Source organism: Thamnophis elegans, chromosome 2 (genome assembly GCF_009769535.1).
Source record: "Thamnophis elegans isolate rThaEle1 chromosome 2, rThaEle1.pri, whole genome shotgun sequence".
Lineage (NCBI taxonomy): Eukaryota > Metazoa > Chordata > Lepidosauria > Squamata > Colubridae > Thamnophis > Thamnophis elegans.
This window is the reverse complement of record NC_045542.1, coordinates 85,824,421-85,848,119: the sequence shown is the minus strand read 5'-3', so window position 1 is coordinate 85,848,119 and position 23,699 is coordinate 85,824,421. Positions and strand designations below refer to the sequence as shown.

General features: G+C 36.4%; 1 protein-coding gene across 1 annotated transcript in view; it reads right to left on the bottom strand.

Moving 5' to 3' along the window:
• Positions 1-23,699, bottom strand: part of SEC24A (SEC24 homolog A, COPII coat complex component) — a 43,130-nt gene that overhangs the window by 4,195 nt on the left and 15,236 nt on the right. Inside the window, 23 exon segments of the mRNA XM_032238896.1 lie at positions 987-1,079; positions 1,247-1,269; positions 1,272-1,350; positions 2,318-2,380; positions 2,382-2,443; positions 2,446-2,455; positions 2,711-2,854; positions 2,857-2,888; positions 3,234-3,296; positions 3,299-3,343; positions 3,714-3,860; positions 3,863-3,886; positions 5,812-5,970; positions 6,415-6,535; positions 8,045-8,273; positions 9,001-9,055; positions 10,500-10,618; positions 11,978-12,090; positions 14,915-15,024; positions 15,290-15,416; positions 16,764-16,866; positions 20,218-20,390; positions 23,371-23,531. Of these exon segments, the coding sequence (XP_032094787.1) occupies positions 987-1,079; positions 1,247-1,269; positions 1,272-1,350; positions 2,318-2,380; positions 2,382-2,443; positions 2,446-2,455; positions 2,711-2,854; positions 2,857-2,888; positions 3,234-3,296; positions 3,299-3,343; positions 3,714-3,860; positions 3,863-3,886; positions 5,812-5,970; positions 6,415-6,535; positions 8,045-8,273; positions 9,001-9,055; positions 10,500-10,618; positions 11,978-12,090; positions 14,915-15,024; positions 15,290-15,416; positions 16,764-16,866; positions 20,218-20,390; positions 23,371-23,531 (2,255 nt within the window).

Here is a 23,699-nt window from a genome sequence, read left to right as displayed (position 1 = left end):
CATTCCCTGCTGGTTTCCCACAAGCAAAGTCAATGGGTAAGTCAGAAGTCACAGCCAGGCAAGGGCTTTGCTTAATGATAGCATCTCAGACTGCCAGAATTGCCATTGCTAGAGGTGAGGTGGTCACAAGATGTCACACTTTATGGCTGCATTGCTTAGCCACAATAATTATGGTCCCAACTGCAGTCATGAGCTGAAGTCTACCTGCATAGAAAATCTTTTTCGTTATTACATTTAAGTTGGAAAGGAATAACTATTAAAGTAGAAAGTCTGTTCTTTCTCATGTGATATTACACACACAGACAAAGGGACTGGAACTGTAGGTAATTTTTATGTACATAACATGGCAAATGGAATGTTACAATAAACAGAAACATATAGCGCATAAACTGTTCATTTAATGATAACATTTTGAGAAATTGACTTAGTTCTTCTAAATTATACAGTGCAAACTCAGGCATTCATAAGGATAGCTAAAAGCCAGAATCACAAAGCTCTCTGTTGGTCTATTCAATAAAACTTCAGTTTGCACAACTGGTACTTTGTTGGCCACACTTAAATAATTTTGGGTAGTTCTAAGGAGTCACATTATCAAGGAATAGAAGTAGGTAACAATATCCTGACTGATACCTCATCTTAAATCTCGAGTCAGTTCAGGTTTCGGCAACGATATTTTGTTGTTTTCTTGGTAGCAATATAGTATGAAAATGGCTTGTTCTTACCTTTTGACATTTTTTAACTTTGCCTACTCTACAATCATTCTTAGGATTTCATGGTGATCTCCCATCCAGCTGCATATTGGATCTGACCTATTTAACATTTCAAGACCAGGTTGACTAAATGCTGCCATCTGCTGTAATGGTATTGTCCTACAACTTTGTAAATCCTTAGCCATTATCATATTGGCTGGGCTTGATGAAAGTTGTAGTCCAAAACTATGAAGGAGCTCAGGCTGTCTATCCTTGCTTACCGTCTTATGTTCTTACCATATTTTGTGGTATTGATGCATAGTTTGGGGCTCCAAGTACTTGGCTTATAAAGTTCTGTCCACAATTCTTTCCAACCCATAAAAACATGACCTGTATATTCAAACACAGGAATTAGTAAATAATGTATGCATTAAACCTTTACCTCAATAAAATACTAAAAGTAAACCAGGCTAATAAAATACTGCTATTTTATAAGGTTTATTTATGGAGAATGAGATGACTCCTGCTGCTCATAGTATATATAAAATCCTACTTACAGAGCCAGCATCCATAAGAAAGCACCATCCCGGTTTAGCTTTTCTACAGAGAGCTGAAGAATGGGTGGCTGAGGTACTGTTCTGTCACCAATGTTGAGGGCTCCTAAATAGATAAAATGATTTCTAATAGGCAAATAAAACAATAGATCTTATGTATTATAAACATGGGCTGCCACACCCTGACCGATATCAAGTGTTAAAGCATATATCATTAGCATATATCTATAACATAAATAGAAATATTTTTAAGCAATTGTTAATGTTTCCAGATAAAGTGGTTTGCAAATTGAACACAATTTCTGTTCCTTGCACTATCAAAAGTGTTTACATTTGCACTAACCAATCATAGTTGTTCTTGAAAGAAATTTAACAATGTTTAGTTTGCATATAAATAATATTGTTACATATGTTAAAATGAAGGAATGCATACCATTTAAATTTAATTCTATTTGTAATATCAGATATTCTACTTGCATACATTCAATTTCAATGTCCTTTGCAATTTACCCATTATAATTTAATATCTCCATTCATTTAAACACACACTAAAACACTGAATTTGATGGCTAAATGATTAGTATATCAAGCACAAAATTAGACAACTACATACAAAAATAGAAACAGTTTATAAAATTTCTGGTACATGCCAAACTAATAATCCAATTCATAAAAGTCACAATTTATACTATAACTTAACAGCTGTTATATTTATATCTACTCTCAAAGTATGTCATAATTGCTATCTTCATAATTGTGCCTTCACCTATTATGTCAAATATCGGTACCTATTTGCAATGTTCTTGATTGTCAATACTCACATAACTAAATCACCCCTCAAGGCTTAGATAGGGAAGGGGAAAAAGTTTCCTTTTTCCAAACTTCCAAGAGTTGAGGTCTGGAAAAAGCAAGACTGACATATAATATTGAATAAAACTGCTCCCTGAATCTGAAAAGCATACCTTTACTATAAAATATGCACTAAAGTCAAATGTTTTAGTACAATTTTGTATAATATCTGAGACTAGGAAGATACATCCATGATTTCCAGACAAATTTAGATGAAGAACTTACCTCATCTGTAAGATTGTCAATTCTATACAGATTGGGATGCATAATAAGCATGATGTACACTATATGGTTGGCTTTTCACTTGACACGTTGTAAAGATGCGTTCATCTAAACGGGTATTTGTTTTACTTGGAATGCTTTCTGTAAGCAAACGTAGCAACAGAAAAAACAAGACAACTAAAAGTTATTCAGAGTGTCAAGATCATAAATTTAAACCATACCTTTTTTTACTTCAGGCTATATTTCTCAATATAGAATAGTTTTTTTTAAAAAAATTGTTACTGCATAAATATCTGGAAAAAGTTACTAATATACTATAAATGGTCATCATTAATTTAGCAAAATTTACTTAGACCAACTTCTATTTCTAAGGCAATTTTCTGTTTTTATTTTTACCTGTTTTAAAAGAGCCAGGATAAACAATGGAAACAGACGTAATGATGCAGGAGCCATAAGACCTGGTTGCTGAATGGTTAGGACAGATGAGCGGTATGCAGAAAGAGAATCTATTACAGCATTCACCAATGCATCTCGAGGCATCACTCCAAACTAGCAGAAACTGACCGATCAACAGCTGAAAAGGAACAAAATATAGTCAATTGAATGTCAAAAAGACAATCACAATAAAGAGTATTAACAATGGATATTAATGATTCATTCACATTGCTCAATCTCTCTCTCACACACACACAGAGATATCCAATTTACCAAAAAGAATACAAAGCAACACTGCATAGTATCTATATCTCTTTATGCTGTGGCAGTTGCCAAGCTTTTTAGATACATTTTTATAAGCACCTTTATGCATTCTAACAATCTCAACCAAAACATTCATTACCACCAATCTTTAAACTTTGTACAAGATAGTATCAACGAATCAAAAAATATTGTGCAATTCAATCAACAATTCAGCACATACCCATATTGGCTAAAAGGCCTGTAATAGCTTGTACATCAGCTCCTAAATAAACATCACTCAATGGCTTACAACAGGTAAACACAGTGTGTGGACACGTATTCTTCTTTCACCTGTTAAAAAAGTAGTTTTTAATAGCATTTAAAATAAATCCAGGGTATCCTTCAAAAACCATGATACATTAATTCTATTGCGGACATGGGGTGTATAGAATTCGTATAGAAGTTGTATAGAATATACAAATTCATTCATCTTACAAATTTAAATATAAGCTGCTGTTTCTAACCAAATTTGTTATTTTCCGCTTTTTTCAAACCCAAAGCACCATTTAACAGTGAAAGTCATGAGTATCTGCCAATAACCTATGAAGTTCTTAATCATGAAAACTGCAAAAAATCTAAAGATTTTAATAACAACTATTTTTTGTTAAAAGCATGGAGGATATGGCTTTGAAATGTATACCAGATGCCACAGGCTGCTTACCTTTACTAGATGTATACAGGAGGGCTGACTGAAAACAGACCACCTGCATATCTGTCAAGCTCTCCTCTACTGACATTTGGACAGCATATCCTGCATCAGGATTCACGTTTGGCAGAGACAATAGATCAGTTGACCGTACAAAGAAGTGCCATGGAAGGTGTGAATTGAAAGGCCTGGAAAGAATTATAATGTTTAAAACATTTTAATTAAGTTTAAAATTACTAGTATTCACTCTTCAATTTTCAACAGATTATGTTTAAGCACTGTCACTAAGTAAAACGGTTCCACCACAAAACCGTGGTAGACAAAAGCCGCGCTCGACGAAAGCGCGTACGTGACGTCATCACAGCGCGACGAAAACATCGCGCTGTGAGCGGTAATTTAAAATTAAACCGAAACCTTACCCTAACCCCCCCAAACCTAACCCTAAACCTAACCCTAAACCTAACCCTTAACCTAACGCTAAACCTAACGCTAACCCTTAACCTAACGCTAACCCTAACGCTTAACGTAACCCTAACCTAACCCTAACCCTTAACCTAACCCTAACCCTAACCCTTACCTTTATGTGAATCGGCTTGCTTAATTTTATTTTAATTTTAATTTAATTTATTTTTTAATTTTTTTTCGTCGCGCTGCTGATGACGTTAGGTACACGCTTTCGTCGATGCGCGCTTTTGTCGACCGCGGTTTTGACGGGTCACAGGTAAAAACATCAAAGCAGAAGCAATGTGTGGGAAATGAAATTTCTGTATGGCAAACACCCCCCATTGTTATAAAGCTTTTGTAATATTATTCTCAATGTAGTGAGCAACAGTATTTCTTTGTGCAAGCAGAGAGGATTTTACCACATAAAAAGGGCAATCTAAATGCAGCCAGTCTCTCTTGAACGGCTTAGGTTGGTTACAATATTCTTAAATGAGTTATGCAAATATACTACTAGCATTATCATTATAAGTCTCTTTATGTTTTCAATAACTGAACTGAACCAAATTAAAATATGTATTTTTTTTATAGTAAAGAAGAAGTATAGACTTAGGGCTATGTTATTTTGAAGCGGGAAAACATTTGAAAACTGTGCTTAAAATAAGCCTAAATTTAGAAAAAATCATCTCATTCATAAATACAAAGATAAAGGTAAAGGTTCCCCTCACACATATGTGCAAGTCGTTCCTGACTCTAGGGTACAGTGCTAATCTCCATTTCAAAGCTGAAGAGCCAGCACAGTCTGAAGATTTCTCAGTGGTCATGTAGCCGGCATGTTTAAACGCCAAGGGCGCATGGAACGCTGTTACCTTCCCACCAAAGTGGTCCCTATTTTTCAACTTGCATTTTTACATGCTTTCAAACTGCTAGGTTAGCAGAAGCTGGGACAAGTAATGGGAGCTCACTCCATTACGCAGCGCTAGGGATTCGAACTGCCAACTGCCAACTTTTCTGATCGACAAGCTCGATCAGAAGTCTTAGCCACTGAGCCACCGCATCCCTATAAATTCCAAAGCAAGTTCATTCCTGTGTGCAGCTCATTTTGCATTACCTTTTGATTCAAGATGTCCTCTTTCTCCCAACCCCCCAAAATCTATCCTTTTACCAAAAAAGAACATTCAAGGCATAAATTTACCTTTGGATTTACAATGCATTCTTTAAAAATCTTCCTAGCAGTACCAATCTGCTATGATAGGCATATCAGATTCCCCTGAGCCAATTTATTTAACAATATAGCAAGCTCTAGGAAAAGGAGGGAGGGAGAGTTGCTTCCACTGTAACCATCCAATATATGAAAGACCTTGCCCCTGGGGAACAGGATGCCATGTTTCCATGATCTTTGAGATCAACAATCTCAATTTACACATGTGGAAATAGCCTTCACTGATTATACAATTGGTTTATAATATTCTATGACAACTCTCTCATAAAAGCTCATACATAAGACTGTAAAGAAAGAATAATAACTTAAGCAATGCTGAGTATCAAACATCATTTGTCAGAATTCCAAATTCAAGGCTACTTAGAATTTCAAATATTTACATGCACCTTTTAACTTATTTAGGCAATTATGACAATGCTTCAATTAACACTGGCAGGCTAAGGGTCTGACCTTTGTACATCTTATCCTCATGGACAGCTTCAAAGCCAATCTTCCTAGTTAAATATCGCTTTAGTTCTTTCTGTAATTTCTCCACCATAAGAGGATTGTGTTGATGATGGTAAGCTTGATAATAATATACACTACCAGCAGAATACCTTGATATACACCCTAAAAAAAAGTAAATTTATTTCATTTTTAGACTTAAAAGTAATATAATATAAAAATAGAAGTTTTATAGTAAGAAAAATAAACATGCACATTTTTTTCAAGCAGTAGTCTCACTACTGAAGTGGAATACATTTCTTTCCTAAAAAAACAGATTTTTAAGATTATGAACTGGAAATAGATCATTACTGAAATGTATTGCTCCATCTTTTGATTGTAATGTTTTAGTTTTTACAATTTAAAATCTGTAATTATACCTTTATTAATCAAGCAGGAAAGAAAGCAAACCAGTAGAACAGGGTTCCTCATGCATATATAGTTTTACGAAACAGTTTCGATAAACGACAATCATATTTTATTATAATCACCCCCTGATTATAATCTGTAATCTACAGATTATAATTTCAACAAAGCATTTTTAAATGGAGAGCAACAAGTATGTCTTACCTAATGAAGCCAAGTCAGAGTACTGCCCACTAAGAAGAAACAAGTCAACCGCAACCTGTTGTCCTGAGCAATCCAAGGCCAATTTTTTATAGAAGTCAGTAGATGGTGTCAGAGGAACATCCTGGTAAAAGGCAAAAAATGCACTTGAAGGGGTGTTTCATTCATATTCATTCACCAACAAAGCAATATTCATTAAGCACTGAAGCAGCTGCATCCTCCCAAGGGTTTTAGCACAGCTTTTTTGTGCTAAATTGCCTCCGTATGCTTGTGTATGTATGCGGTGCATACACACCGAAACAATCTTTGGTGTGTATGCTTTCACCAGGAACGCTGGGTAAAGGAAGTTGCAGCTGTGTAGACGGTTGAAAAGTGAGGCTTTGTTCACAGCCTTACTGTAAGGACAGCATTGTTCAAATGATTTACACTAGCTATTGCCCAATATTTTTAAAAAATACTAGTAATGTTCAAACTAACGCAAGGATTTCATTATACAATGGCTTGAGTCTAGGCTTCTAGTAGTCAATCAAAATTGAAAATGGCCATTTAGGCATTAGGTTCAATAGCCTTTTAGTATAGTAATGAAATTAAATAATCTATAACAGCTCATACTTATATTCATCCTGTAGAGACAATCAAAAATTAGTTTGGTATAGTAGTTAAGATATCAAGCTAGAATCCAGGAGACTGAGCGTTCTAGTCCTGCCTGAGGCACAAAGCCAATGGATGACTTTGAGCCAATCCCACTCTCATCCCTAGGAAGACGGCAATGGTAAGCCACTTCTGAAATCTTGCCAAGAAAACTACAGGCATTTGTCCAGACAGTCTCCAGAGTAAATACTGACTTATAGGGTACATATGCACACCCAAAAATGTTCACCACCTGTCTAGAAATAAATTCTACAGTTGAACTGCTCTACTTTTAGCAAGTTTTCTAATATGCAGTCAGACTCTGCCTCCCTGTAACATATATCTGTAATTCTTATAGCGGTACATAACCTGTTCTGTGCATTATCTTTTCAGATATATGAATAGTGGTATTATAGCAATATCAATAGCAGACTTATATACAGCTTCATAGTGCTTTTACAGCCCTCTCTAAGCAGTTTAACAGAGTCAACATATTGCCCCCCCCCCCCCCCGCAACAATCCAGGTCCTCATTTTACCCCCCTCAGAAGGATGGAAGCCTGAATCAACCTTGAGCTGGTGAGATTTGAACTGCCGAACTGCAGCTAGCAGTCAGCTGAAGTAGCCTGCAATAATACACTCTAACCACTGCACTAATATTTCTTAGTTTTCTTTCTCAGGGCTAAATATGCCTAGTGCCTTCAAATGTATCTTCAAAGAACAGTTTCTGCTCTGTTGATCATTCTCACTGCCATGTTTTGAACCTGTTCCAGTCTCTCTGAATCTTTCTTAAATTATAGTACTCAGAACTCAATGTTAAATCTGACCAAAGCAGAATAAAGGAGAACTATAGTTTCCTGTGGTTTAGAAGATATTCTTCTGTTGAAAAATTTGCATTTTTGCAGCCCCACTGCAGACTAGAACTATTTTTAAAAAGAACTGTTGCAATAAAAATAGATTTTAAGAGACACTTAAAAATCAGGCGTAAAAGTTTGTTTTGCTAACCTTTGTAGATGCTTTTTGGTTAGGCTCTTCCCGTGGTTTGAGTGCACCTGCTCCTAAAGATGGAAGCTGAGTTTGGAAGACAGTAATCCGACCCCCAGTAGATGACATAAGTTTAAAGGCAGCCTGTAGTGCAGGTCCCAAAGCACTTTGGGTTTCCAAAGATTTAATGAACATCTGAGGCAAAGTTCTCAATAAATCTTGAATCAGCTGAAATCAATCAAATTTCCATCTTTTTATTTGCTATATTTATCCATTTTTATATTATCCAATATTTGAAGCTCACACTGCAGCTTAAAAAAATAAAACTTAAAATAAAATCAATAGTAGTTTTAAGTGAAATTTTTTTGTCTAGTGTTAAAATGTATGTGCCAATGTACCACCATTGGAAATACCATCCACAATCAGGGTTTCTCCAACGAGGAGACCTTAATCACTCCGTGGTTGTTTATTTTGTTTATTTATTAAAGAACGTGTAACAGCATCATGTCATCTGATAGAACTGAAAGCTTCAAAAGTTGATTTTCGGTTCCAAGCTTATCAGTACAATAACTGATCAGATCCTTAGAGCTTTAAAAGTCAGTTATACAGTACAGTGGGCGAGAGTGTAGGTTACACAAATGAACCAGAAGCTCAGTAGTTGCCCTCTGACTATAACAATCTGGTGTAGATAACTCAGACCCAGTCTTGTCCAATTATCTGGGAAGATTTTGCTTTGGGTGTCTCTTGAAAAGTGGACTGGAGTCACTCTTCAGACTGATGGCTGCCATTTGTCCCATTATTAGGTATCAAACATTTTAACTGAAGTTATTTTGTTCCTTAGGCCAAAATATGTTTTAGATTTTATTACATGGAATAGGCAAAATAATATTTCAAAGTCTTAAAGTGTAGTTTTAAATTCTTTCAATTGCTTAAAATACACTTTTGCTTATACTTACAACATATAATATTACTCTTACCTCTTTGCTTTCGTTAAATTTACTAATAAGTTTTCCGGCATGGGTATAAACACATCTACAAGATAGATAACAAAGTATTTAGTATTCATTTTATCACTGGATTTAATGATTATTCAGTTATGATAGCCTTGGAAAGGCTGCTTTACACCCCATAAAGCACTTCCACCCTTGATAAAACATCATGATATAATATATAATATATTTTCACCTATATTCTCCACAACACAATCCTTTGAGGTGAGTTGGACTAAAAGAGAGTGATGAGCCCATAGTCACCCAGTCATCTTTTAATCATAGCTGCCTGTGATTAAAACTCAAGAGTATCCCATTTTGACATCAAAAGCTGTCCCCCCAGGTTTAACCCCAAGGTGAGATCCACACCCACCCTTCTGACTTTCTGAAAAGCCTAAAGCCCTGCCTCTGTCAAATGGCCTAGTATTCCAATGGGGGCAATCTTTCTGGATGTGGTTAATGGACTACGACTCCATCTTCCACCCATATGTATGTTGCTTCCTATCTCCCTAATTTAATGTTACTATTTATTGATGTAATGTTTTATTGGTTTTTAATTATTAAAGTCATCTCCAGGCGAAATAGGCAGCATATGAGCTGAATGAATAAAGAGATAGATAGATAGATAGATAGATAGATAGATAGATAGATAGATAGATAGATAGATAGATAGATAGATGATAGACAAACAGACAGATCTGGATTTGGGGAAAAATACTGAGGAAAAACAACCTTTTAAATTTCTCTCTCTCTCTCTCTCTCTCTCACACACACACACACACACACACACACACACACACACACTCACTCACTCACACATACACACACACACAAAATCTAAGTGGGCAAAACGTCCACATTACCCCAATACAAACTACTACAGTCCTGAGAGATCTTCTAGAAACTACAGAAATAATAGTATTTATTTCCTGGACCTATAGCCAGAAAGTGACAGTGAAATTGAAAAGCAAAAAAAAACCTCTTGAGAGGTGTGTGTGAAGTGTTTTGCTTCTTTGACATTCCCTATAATGGAAGTGTGATAAGACATAATTTGTAAGTGACCTAAGTGGTATCCCTAAAATGCCTATAGCAAATGAGACAACTATCACAAATCTACTGCTCCAGATAGCTAGTTTGTGTGTGTGAAACAAAATCTGCAATGAAAAATTTTAAACCCTAGGGTGGTTTTTTTTTTGCAAAACAAAAATTGAAAAACAGGAAAGACCCTGAGGCATATTCTACCTAGGAGTGTTTTTCTAGCTGTGTTTGACTAGAGGACATTTGCTCTTTTTCCTTTCTTGTTCTCCTAGCTTATAGTATGACTGAGAATCATCTTTAATAGCAAAGTACCAAGACTTGTCCTGTAACTGTTTTTTTCTTCTTTGAAAACAGAAAAAGTGTTGGATTAATGTTCCAATTTAGGAGTATATGACAAGAGTCATAAAGCATACTTCATAAATTTAGTATTTGAGATTATTTCTTCTTACCTTCAATATCTGAAATGATTAACATTTGAGGCTGTGAGAGACCTTCCTGGAGGCTATAGAAATGGATTGTGCTGTCAAATGTTATGAAGCCTATTTTTGTTCTAGTGTTCCCTGGGAGTCTGAAAATGAAGCAGAGAAATTGAGGGCTAGGCATTAAATATATAAAGTGTACACATTTAAGTTGAACTTATATATTTTCCTAAAACAACATTTCATGTAACATGTTAAGTGTAGATAAATAAATTATTATTCCATGAACAGCTATAAAGCTCACATTCAACTGGGTTCGTTATTAATTTTCAAAGTAGTGGAATAGAATTTTAGGGTGACAATAAGATAACAAAACAGAAAGACAGAGAACGACCCAGGGGAGATATTCTGAAATGGAGAAAAATTCTACCTTCATTACAGAAAGAGACATTTTATTTGTTTCTTATAAACATTGCAACATACAGAGTTCCTTAAGCAAACTGTCCTTTCGGATTATGGACACATTTCCTAAAGAATGTACTTCAGTTCAACACAGTTCATCCATTCTTATTAAAAGATGAGCCTCAAATCACGTTGCGAGTCATGCTACTTGGATTACAGATAATTCTAAAAGGTCCATAAACTTTCATCATTGCAGGTTTGTGTAAATTTATGTTGTCTGTATACTGATGTCAACGTGCAATAAGCTAAACAATTGTTTATGCTATCTTGTTTTTCAATTCTGTAAATATACCTTAATAACGAATACTCTCGTAACTATAATTTTATACATTCTGGTGGGCTCATTTTTGAGTCAGAGGAAGGAACAGACAATAAGCAGCCAGAGCCAGCTTCAGAAGTGCTGACAAACAACAAGCAGCCAGCCCACGTACCATCAGACAGACCGCTGCCTGAGCAAGCAAAGAGGTAAGTCCAAAACAACACACACAGCTGCTGTCACTTTCTGAAGATGACAGTGCAGAATTACTTCCCCCTTCTCAACACAAGAGCCTGACAGGCTGCAAAGAGAGTAGAGTCTTTGTGCTCTGTGAGACTGCTCACCACAGAAGAGGTCTCGCCCTAACATGAGCTGCACTGGGGTTGCTTCTATTAAAATGGAGCAGCAAGTACAAGCTGTTCCATGAAGACAAGCACCCTAACTTCGACTCCGTGTGCCTTGACTTGTGAACCTTGCAACCCTGACTTTGATCCTAAACAATTTGTCATGATCCTAAACAGATCCTGACGAATCTGCTCCATGCTTTGATCCAGGGACTCCACCTGATAACTCTCCTGTGTGTTGCTTTGATTTGGAACACTTGTAAAGCAAAACTGCTGAACTTCGGGGGAGGGAGGACTTTATATTGCAAGGGCATCTGTTTCCAACTCTTATTTATTTAGTAAACAGAACAAAATTACCCCTTCGTGTGTTTGTGCTTGGTTCAGGATCGGACAGATATGAATTTTAAAGATTACATCAATAGATTGAAAAGATGCAAAGGACTCACAGATCTAAATTATCCAACAAAGTCTTGCAGACAGTGTCTAAGTATCCTGTTTCTATTGCATTATGTGACACATCAAATACAAAGAGGTACACAGGAGGCTGAGGTGGACGTAGCTGAAAAAACAAGACACAATTATAAACATTTAAATGTCAATCTAGGACCGCTGACTTTTTTACTTGGCTGTAAGGTAGTCTGAATTTTTAATACCGTAAAAATACAATGCACTTTTACATATTATAATCTATTTTTGAGTAGTTCTCTATTGTGAAAATGGAAAATTTTAATTGTAGCAAGTTTACTGAACTCTGCTTTCTAATTTGTGTTAGAAAAATGAAAGAAAAAGCATAGTATGTACACCACACAGTGTTTTAAAAAGCTAGCAAATGGTAGTATACTGGATTGAAAGATTTAGAGGACTGAGAACCCCTATGACATAAAAATATATATTTATTGTAAAGATGCAATACATTAGAGTCAATATTTCTTTCAAATCTTGAACAGTATGGATGGAGGTTGAAGTGTTGGATTAGAAGCAGAGAGGCCTACATTTTGGTCCTCCTTAGACCAGGGACGTGCAGTCAGGGGAGGCAGAGCCTCACCACTGTCATCATGAAAAGAAAAAAAAATGTAAAAGGAAAAAGGCATGAGCTGAGGTCAGGCTGAGCTAGCTGCTGCCAAAGTCACCAAGGATGACTCTGCTTAGTGCTTAACTGTTTAAAAAGGCGTCTAAAAAAAGCGCCCTCTACAGAAGGCGGCAGGAGAATGACGTGCCTCATCTAGTCTGGCGTTTTATGATCATTCGAGCAGAGTTAAGCAAGGGTTAAAAGCCGAAAAATTTCTGACATAGATGAGGCACATCGTTCTCCTGCCTCCTCCTGTAGAGGGTGCTTTTTAGCAGCTTTTTAAAATAGTTAAGCAGAGTCATCCACGGTGACCCTGGCAGCAGCTAGCCCAGCCTGACCTCAGCTCTTGCCTTTTACTTTTTACATTTTTTTTTCTTTTCATGATGTCAGGCAAGAGCAGAGTTGAAATCCTCTTTGAAACAGCTGGAAAAGGTACGTGTGGGTCGGAGGGAGGGGGAGGAATTCAAACTTCATCCTCCTGGTACAACTTTGTGTGTTTGTGTGTGTGTGTGTGTCAGTGACGTGTGGTGAGGGTTACCGTTGGTGAGGCAAGAGTGCAGCAGCAGCAAGAAGCAACGTCCTCGCCGCTGTGTCCGACAGGCGTCTCGGGTTTATGACGGACATAAACGCGAGACGCTTGTCGGACACAGCGGCGGGGGTGTTGCTTCTCGCCGCTGCCGCACTCTGCTGCCTCGCCCCTCCCGCCTCCTTCGTCCCCGCTGACATTCGCGGGAGCAGGTCAGGTGGGGGTGGGTGGGCTGGCTGGCTGGGAGGAGAAGAGCGGTGAGTCTTTGTGCCGGCCGGCTGGCCAGACAGGGAACAAGTCGGACGGGGGTGGGTGGGTGGCTGGCTGGGAGGAGAAGAGCGGTGAATCCTTGTGCCGGCTGGCCGGCCAGGCAGGGAGCAGGTCGGGCGGAGGTGGGTGGGTGGGTGGCTGGCTGGGAGGAGAAGAGCAGTGAGTCCCTCCCCAGCCAGCCACAAGGAATCACCGCTCTTCTCCTCCTCCTCCTCCTTGTCCTCCCCGCTCGGTGCTGGGCTGGCTGCAGGCCAGGGCAAGCCACCCAGTAGAAAATGCTGGGCAGAGAAGAAATTGCTGCTGAAGAAATGGCGGCTGGTGGCCAAAGAAAAACCTCTCCAGAATCACCCTTGCACTTGCGCAGTCGCTCAAGTGCAAGACATGATTCGCTGCTCCCAGATCAGGAGGCGGGAGAATCAGTGCCTCTTTTGCATATTAAATTTTTTGCTTTTTAACTCCTTCTTAACTTTTAAAAGGCGAAAAATTCCTTATGCAAAGGAGGCCCCGAGTTCTCTGGCCTCCTCCTAGTTAACACTGAGAGCAGACACCAAGCCACTGTGACTTGAAATCTGGTAGCAACTATCCTGGCTTTAATTATTTAAAAAAAAATATTTAAAACTCTTTCCTTTCCCTCAGGAGACTGGTGAGGCCCCGCTTCCCTTGCCTCTAGTGACTGCACGTCCCTGGTGTGTGCGTGTGTATGTGTTTGAGAGAGGGGGGAGGGAGGGAGAGAGGGAGAAAGGAGGAGAAGGGAGAAGAAAAAGAAAGGAAACTTATTTAGCAAAGGAGAAAAACAAATGCTACCACTTTAAATCGGAACTGAGCCTGGCTGGCTGTGGAATTCTGGGAGTTGAAGTCCACAAGTCTAAAAAAATTGCTGCTTCACCAGCCATAAACCTCACCGCATGTCACTGCCTTAGACACAGAAGCTGGTGGAGTCCGAAAGAAGGCAATGACAAACTACTCCCACATTTCTGTCACAGAAACTACATGAACCCATAAACTGACTGAAAAGTGTGTCTTCATTGAAAAATAACTCTTTCTCTGGTGCAATGTAAGATCAATAAGCTTTCCTAGAACTACAGTGCATAAGCATCAACAAGTAAGGGAAAATGAGATAACTAAACTTGCGGAACAAGACACAGTTCCATAGAGCCCGATTTGTTCCATAAGCAAGGACACACTACTTGACTTTTCTTCTAATAACACTTCACAGTATATGAAAGGGTGCTGTTTTTAAGAGCAGTTTTTAATAGAGAAGGAAGCTGCTGATAAAGAGTTTGAGAATCCAACCAACTACTTGAAAGCTCTAAGAGGTAGCAAAGTTCTCTTACAACTATATGCAGTCACTTTGTCTCATAATAGCTTGTATAATAGCTATACAAGAATGGATAAATAAAGGTTAAAAAAAGAAGAAAAATGTTGAGCTAGAGTAGTTCTGCACAAGGTATTATAACTACACATTATATAACATGGAGTGAGGGGAAGAGAAAGAAAGGTGGGGAGGCAGAATCTCACCATATATTCAGAAGGAGCCATAAACTCAATAGTGGCATTTTGAACTTCAGGTCTTTTATGAGGTTCTCCATAAACTCTTGTGACAGGATTATACATAAACTCTTCAGGAACTATAGGAGGAAAATACACTTTATAAACCAGTGTAACTCTCAAGGTTTACAGTATTTTATATAATATTTTTCAGCCTAGTAGTCTTTTAAAGAAATATTTATTCCCATAATATGTTCAATTACCTAAAAGCAGCTAGAGATTGATGTCATAAATGTATTTTACTGGAATCAAACAGCTTATTTGTATGTATACATGTGTACAATTAAGAACTTAACATGAAGTCAACTGATTCTTTATTGGATTTAAACTCATAAAAAAACTCACCATCATTCACTCTGTAGCACAAGTTGCATTTCCATCTCCTTTGATCAAGGAAGCTGACAAAAGGATTGATATACGTTCTACAGCTACGACATCTCACAATTGTACTAGAAGTTACTACAGGCAATTGCTGAAAAGAGGAACGTTTGAGTCATTTGTTTAAGAACATTTGTCATCAAGTATAATTTAATTCTTTTTTTTTTGGCATAAGACTAAATAATGATAATGACAATAAAAATGGACAGCCTTGACAGGTATGCTTGCAATGGCAATTCTGATTTCAATCTAGTGTTTTTTCCCATGAGATTCTAAATTAAGAGATGGCTTTAAAGTCGTGTGCCAGTGGGAGACATGGCTTTGCAGTTTTCATACTTGTAGACAAAATTAAAATATTCATTTACTGCTTTATTTTGAAAGCAGAAAAAAAACCTGAATGTTCATAAAACATCTTATAATATATTACCAATAAATTACTTGGACTTGGACAACACACTTAACAATGTATGTTTATGCAGAAGATGAGAACCTATATAAAATGTTGTATGTTGCATTCAAGCAGACAATTATGTAAAAGTTATGTAAAAAATAAATATATTATGAGGAGACAAGATAGACTGTTTAATTTGTAACAACTGATGTCCCATTTCCCACAAGGTTATTCCCTAGCCTAGTAACTCTTTATTATTTGCAAACACAACCTTCACAGCAGATTAAAATCAGGGAAGAAACGATACTAAATATACTCCCAACTTTGATTAAATATTATCTATTGAAATGCCTTAAAAGATAAACATATAGAAAAAACTGAAAGATCCAATCAATCAATCAATCTTTAGTTCAATCTGTGTAAAGTTTCATCACTGTTGGAGCACTGTACATTCATACATACATATGAAATAAATAAATGATATTTAAAATACCGTATGGTGCTGTAACTGGACTATAAAAAAGCAACTTACACAAAATGCCACTTTTGGTAAAGTCATTTCATTTGAATTTCTTCTAATTTTCAATTTCAATTCCTCTTGGTTAAAGGATTTAATTTATTTAAATAATTTGTACTATACCCAAATCAATAAACTAAAATTCCTAAAATTTAAGAGAATCATCCAAAAACAAAACTAGATTTTGGAATTTTTATTTGTAGAAACTGCTGCAGCCAGAGTTTCTCAAATTTGGCCATGACAACAGATTACATACATCAAAGGAAATTTCTGGAATTAATCTCTGAGACAATTACGGATAATACATGCATGTAGAATTCTATTATTATCTAGAGCAGTGTTGAGCAGTGTCAAACTTGGCAACTTTAAGATGAGTGGCCTTCAACTCCCAGAATTCTGGGAATTGGCTGCAGCTGGAGAATTGAACTCCACACTTCTTATAATATGAAGAATATTGACTAGAGTAATTTGAATATAGGCTATGTATTTCTGAAAATCAACACCCTAACATTTTCAAACATTAAATAACATACCGATAAATCTTTGAAAGGGTGAAGTAGAAGCCCCAGGGGTAATTTGGCTTTATTCAGTAAGGCCTGAGTCTGAGGAATGTTAGTCAAGGTGCACCGGAACAACCTATATGGAAAATCAAAGGATTAAAGAATTACTAAATGTGTCAACCTTCCTGATCTCCACAGTCAGTCATTACTTTTCTCTCTCTTTATGTTTGAAGAATGGGGACCACCCTATATCTTATGCAGCATTCAGTTTAGGGGGGGAAAACTATAACAAATGCTAAATTTTAATAGTTTGTAGGATTTTGCTACACCAGTTATTTTTTTCTTTCCTAGCAGGGATCTCTTTTTTTTTCTTTTGATCAACCAAATGCCAACCAAATTGGTTGTAACAGGAATTAAACTGACTGGTTTGTCACTTGAGCTTGACGTCATGGGTTAAGGGTGTGAATGGTCCAAAGTCAGCTTTCATGCCTAAGACAGAACTAGAACTCACAGCCCCTTGGTTTGTATCCTAGCGCTTTAATTGCTAAACCAAACTATCTCCTGCTACAGTCATTTATTAACTTGTAAAGCAAGTAGATATCCTGACCAAATTAGAAACAAAACATTAAAAACGTAACACCACACTTTGAAAAATATACTTCTGGATCTATACTATTTATTCACCACCAGAATCCAAAATAGCCTTTGCAAACTGTTGTTTTTTTAAATATCTACAGTACAGCCTTACATCTAACAGGATATTTCTGAAGCTAGAATACAAATCTATATATAATTTAAATATTCAAAAGCAAACCCAAATAAAAATAACAGAAACATATGAGGGGTAAAGCTGGCAATTGAGAAAGAAGAGATGCAGAAAATAGCAAAGTTGACCTCAGGTTTTCATTGCTTCAAACAAAATATTTTCTCACTGAGGAAAACAAATGAATCCAATGCTTAGTTCTAATGAAGCCTTCATAAATTGCTAACCAAGCATTAGATTCTATTCACAAAACATAATCTAACATAATTGATTAATTACATTCATACAGATGATCATGTGTAAGCATACAAGTATGATATTAAGCATACAAGTATGAATAATTTCTATAACATTTGTCTTGATGGACACAGTCACTTGGGTGGGCAATCCATAAATCTGTAGTTAAAGGTGCTTACAATTTTTGCAATTTGGGGAAGAATACAGCTTCTACAATATTTAGTTTTTTGTTTTAAAAGAACTGTTACTATCAAGCATCAAAACAAGATTCCTTATATTCTTTTCAGAATCTATTTTACTGAAAGCATTTAACTTTCAAATGTTTAAACATGTTTACATTTCTCAAAACTTAAATGTGCATTAGCAATATACTCAAATATAGAAAAAGTGCAAATAATCCTTTTTACCCAATGTTCATTTTGCTTCCTATTATAACAAACCACTGAAACCCACAGCAAGTTAATAAGAGCTTTATTTTGATTCAAGCAATTAGTAAATTGGGTATTCCCCAGTTGCAAGACCATAATTTGTATGTACTAAGATTAATCACGAAGCTTTGGCTTATCAGCATTGTAGAAATTATCTTCTCAAACTCTTTGGGCTATGAAATTGTGAAGCAGTGCCTTGTGCAACTGACATTCCAGCAGGACATACCAACACAGCTGAAAAATACTGCTATATTGTAGACTTTAATTGCAATGTAGTGGCGTAGGTAGTGCTTGACTTACGACTGTAATGGAATCTGCCAATTCCTATCAAGTGTTGTGATGGTCGTAAGTTGGGTCACTCACATAACCAACCTGATTTTTTGTGGTGGTTGTTAAGTGAAAGTTGCACTGCAGTTATCAAGCAAATCTAAGTAACTTCTTGTTTGTGGCAAAACTGTCATATAATGTGATCCATAGGACCACAGGATGCTGCAAACAATTGTAAATACAGCTATGTTGCCAAGTGCAACCATGTGATCTGGGAATGGGAGAAGAAACCACCAAAACTTTGGAATAAGGCCACAACTCCCCTTTCCCTCCTTTTTTTTCACATAGGTCGCCACTAAGTTGAAGACTTCCTGAATACAAATATAAACCTCAATATCATAACCATCATATAAAATTTTAACTATCTGAAAATTATTCAAATAACCCACAAATGTAATTAGTATACCCTATCACAACAGAGCCAAATAAAGTCCATACATTTTGCTATCTATTCTGTTCATCCATGAACATAAGAACTGATAACTGTTTCTTTACAATCTCTCCCTGCTCTCATATTTGAAAAAGAATATCATGCCAGCTTTTTAATTTTTATTTTAGCTTATAGGATCCAATCTTAAATTCAGCTATCATTTTAATAACTTCAACCTTCTTACAGAAAGTATTCAGGTACAATTGTTATGTATAGAAAGAACCATGTGAGCCTACATTTTTTCCTTTACATAGGATTAATTGGAACCATCAAAAACAGATTACCGTATTTTTCAGAGTACAAGACGCACCAGATTATAAGATGCACCAAGGTTTTGAAGAGGCACATTTTTTAAAAAAGTAGGTAGGTAGGTAGAGGAATAGATAGGGAGAGAAAGAGAAATACAGTAGGGAGGGAGGGAGGGAGGGAGAGAGAGTAGTTAGCTAGGTAGATAAAAGGGATAGAGAGAGAGAGAGAAATAGAAAGAGAGTGTCTGTGTAGGTAGGTAGAGGGATAGAGAGAGAGAAATAGAGATAGAGAGAAATACAGTAGATAGGTAGGTGTTTCTGCTGGCACAGCACTTGATCAATGTAATTCTCATCGATCAGTTAAAGAGCTTTCCAAAAGGAAAAAAAAGTTTTTGCACTCTGCAAACCTCCCAACGGCCCGGTTTTCACAAAAATTGGCCCATTTCCCCCCCCCCCCCAAAGCATGAATAGCCTTGCAGAGTGGTCCTGGGAAGGGGGGGAAATGAGCAAAAAATGGGCCCGTTTTTTGAAAAACAAATTGCATGCATAGCCTTGTGGAGGCTTATAGAGTGCTGCTAGGGGCTGGAGGGGGGGAAACGGCCATTTTTTGCTTATTTCTGTACTCTCCAGCCCCCCAAGAGCTCTCTGAAAGCCTCCATAAGGCTGTACACAGTCATTTTGGTGAAGGGGCGGGGCTTTGGGAGGCAAAAAAATGTATTCGTGTATAAGACGCACCCAGATTTTCAGCCTCTTTTCAGCCTCTTATACTCCAAAAAATACAGTAAATTTTTATTCACCAGTGAATAAAGAGTTGTATTTTTATCAAGAGTTGTGGCAGACATCTAAGTAATGATTTAGGATTTATAAATGTGATTAAAACCTAACATTTCAGGTATCTTCTTGTTGATGTACTAAAATTAAACCCTAACCCTAATCTTTCTCAGTCTGTTTTTGTTTAAATACTTTAAAATACCCAGAAAGACTAGGGAGAACCTTCAAAATAATAGAAATTGAAGAGATTTATTATTTTACAAGCAGTATTAATTAATCATACTCGGGATTGCAGTTGAGCTTTTGAATATCTTGATGCAAATTGGGAATGGGTGCTTGCAAGGGGGTTCCAGGAAGAATATTTCTCTCTTGAAGAAGGTTGATAGGTCTTAATCCTTCAGGCTGAAGACTTAGTCCACCCATAGATGCAGCTAAGGTATTTGCTCCCATGCCAGGCTGCACCCAAAACAAAAATTAAAGTTAACCTTTATGAAACACATTTAAATCCATGCAGAGACACAATGGAGGATGGTGGAGTTAATATTAGATGTAAATACATAATTCATAAAGCACTTATAGTAGTTTATTTACAGCTCATCCTCAGTTACAACCATTTGTTTAGTGACTAATCAAAGTTACAATGGCACTGAAAAGTGTCTTATGAACAGTTTTCACACAATGACTGTTGCAGCATCCCCAGTCATGTGAACAAAATTGAGACATTTGCCAACTGTCATGTGTTTATGACGGTTGCAATGTCCCCAGATCATGTGATCATTATTTGTAACCTTCCCAGCTGGCTTCCAACAAGTAAAGTCAATGGAGGAAGCCAAATTTACTTAATGACCAGATGATTCACTAAACTGCAATGATTTGCTGCCTTAACATCTATAGCAAAAAGATTTTAAAATGGGACAAAACTCACTTAACAACTATCTTGCTTAGCAACAGAAATTTCCGGCTCAATTGTGGTCATAAATTGAGGATTACCTGTATTTTATTATAAACTAGTTCACCATCCTATTAGCACTCAAAAGTAATCTAGATATAAAAGTCCATATTTATTTTTAATAAATTCCAGTAATATTAGTTATTTGCATTTATATCATGTTTTCCTTGTGCAAGCATACCTGGGGAAACTCATTTTATCTGAATAATAACGTAAGTAGCCTGGGTAGAGTTCAAAATTATCCACTGATAATTCCAGTCCAAGTCCAACATCTTAAATACTGCACTATACTAGCACTAAATTAAAAAATAAAGTATATTGAATTATGCAGTCCTATTATGTAGACAACACTGATTATTAAAAAGACCGGAGGAAGTAATGAAGGCTAATGTTTAGATGAAGTGCATTTTTTCAATTTCATAATGAATTATTAATAACTAAGGAGAGTATTGTAAGAGGGATGAGATAATTTTGAAATATCTATCAGAATCACATGAAGGGGAGAATCTAGCCAATTATATGTGTATCTATAAAGCACAAACTTGAATGAGAAGGTGGAGCTCACTTGAGTGAGAAAATATAACGCCTGATGCTTAACTCAAATTGGAGGCATATCTCCTTTTATACAACAGCAGAAAATATTTAGCAGTGGCTTAATATTGCCGAGCTAGTCTTACTCATCAACTTAATTGGCTCTAACATATTTCTGTTTAGAATTGGAAAAAAAGACAGGAAGGACAGAAATGTAATAGAGAAACTCTTAATGTAACATAGGAAAATTAAAAACAGCTCTTTTTCATATAAAACACATTCTTTTTGTAAACCAACCAGTTCTAATCTAGCTATAACTAGGAACTGATTAGCCAGAGAATAGAAATATCATGTATGCAAACAGCTCCAACCCCTTATTGTAGATAGGAATCAGAATATCCCTGATGACTTTCTAGCTTCTGTTTGAGCGCAACTAATGAAGAGGACGTCCACCAATTCTGGATAATTGGTTCCAGAGTCAAACTATTGTTACTATTAGAATATTTTTTTCAAATATTCAATTTGAATTTACATTTTCATAACTTTATACACAACTTTCATAACATTATATTGAATGTGATAACAAGCATATCACAAGTGTGTGCTCCTTCTAGAGGAATACAATTCCATCCGGAACCAGAATCACATTAAATTCCTGGTTCTGTTTGTTTGGGTAGCATTTCACATGTGGATTCTTGATACCTTGCAAATCAATCAAGACTGATTTGTAGGTATGGCATGTGATATTTCATCAATATGTTTGGTCTTGATGAAAATGCACATCATGATATCGATAGTCCTCAATTTATGACCAATATTGGAGCCCAACATTTCTGTTGCTATGCAGGACAGTTATTGAGTTTTGCCCCATTTTACAACCTTTCTTGCCATAGTTGTTAAGTGAATCACTACAGCTGTTAAGTTAGTAACCCGGTTGTTAAATGAATCTGGCTTCCCCATTGACTTTGCTTGCCAGAAAGTCACAAAAGGGGATCACGGGACCTCAGGGCACTCAACTGTTATATATATATATGAGTCAGTTGTAAGCATCTGAATTTTGGTCACATGACCATGGGGGTGCTGCAACCGTAATAAGTGTACAAATGGTCATAAGTCACATTTTTCTTTACCACTGCAACTTCAAACAGTCACTAAATGAACTGTTGTAAGTTGAGAAGTACCTGTTTACACTTCTTGGCAGAAACTGAGAATCTCCAGTTTCTCTCCATACTATATCTAATTATTAGTGTGCTCTTTCGTTGAACCAAATGCATATATGTTCAGAAATCTCATCCTTAGGCTGGTCAGGGTGGGATTAAAAGGAATCAGTGTAAAGCCAACTGTGTTTTCATATAACAACCTAAATTTAGGGAAGTTGCAATTCAGTTTATAATTTTTAATTTGCATAACCATTTAATAAGAAATCTAGTGCATTTTTCACGTCTAAATAATTCCTCAGGAACCATTAATTTAAACCATTTAACATTTTGTTCATGTATATTATATATGTTTCAAAAGCAGATTTCCACTTATACAATTTAAATATCTTTTCCCTCTTTTCTCTATCTATATAAAATAAATGGTAGACTTATTAGCCACCAGAAAAAGGGTGACCGATCACCAGTTCTACCCATTCTACTATAAAAAAGACTTTCTGGATACAAATCTATGTATCTATCCAATATCTTGTCTACTGTCTTTCTTGTCTAAAAATGCAAATTTACCAAGCAGGAACTTCTATACTTTATTGTAGCACTGAAAACAAGATTTACAGCTGATTTCTATTTTTAAAAAATTTGGATCTACCACCTCAAAAGGCATTTTATCAATATCAGAAATTTGATTTTTTTTTCTAAAATTTGAGTTCTTTAATTATGGAAGAACAACTTTTACAAGGCCAACAAAGCCTTTGTGGAACCTAGAAATAACATATGAGTAAAATTGGGGGGGATTTACCTGAGGGAATTGCTGAGGGAATTGCTGAGGTCCTCCTGGATACTGCATTCTTGGTCCTCCAGGTGGAGAAGCATTTTGGTAGCCTGGGGGCAAGCTGGGATAAGCAGTCCCAACATGTTTGTTTACTTTAGCATTTTGAGAAGCAGGATTATGTGGGGTTGCTGAAAGAGTAAATACACTGAATGGTAAATGATAACATTTTTTTTTACCATTTTAGTAATTAAATACAATGTACAGTATACACAGTAAACAGATCATGCTATGTTATATAGCATTACTTTACAGACAAATAAATGTGGTGTGTTTTTAAAAAATAATTTTAAACCTTA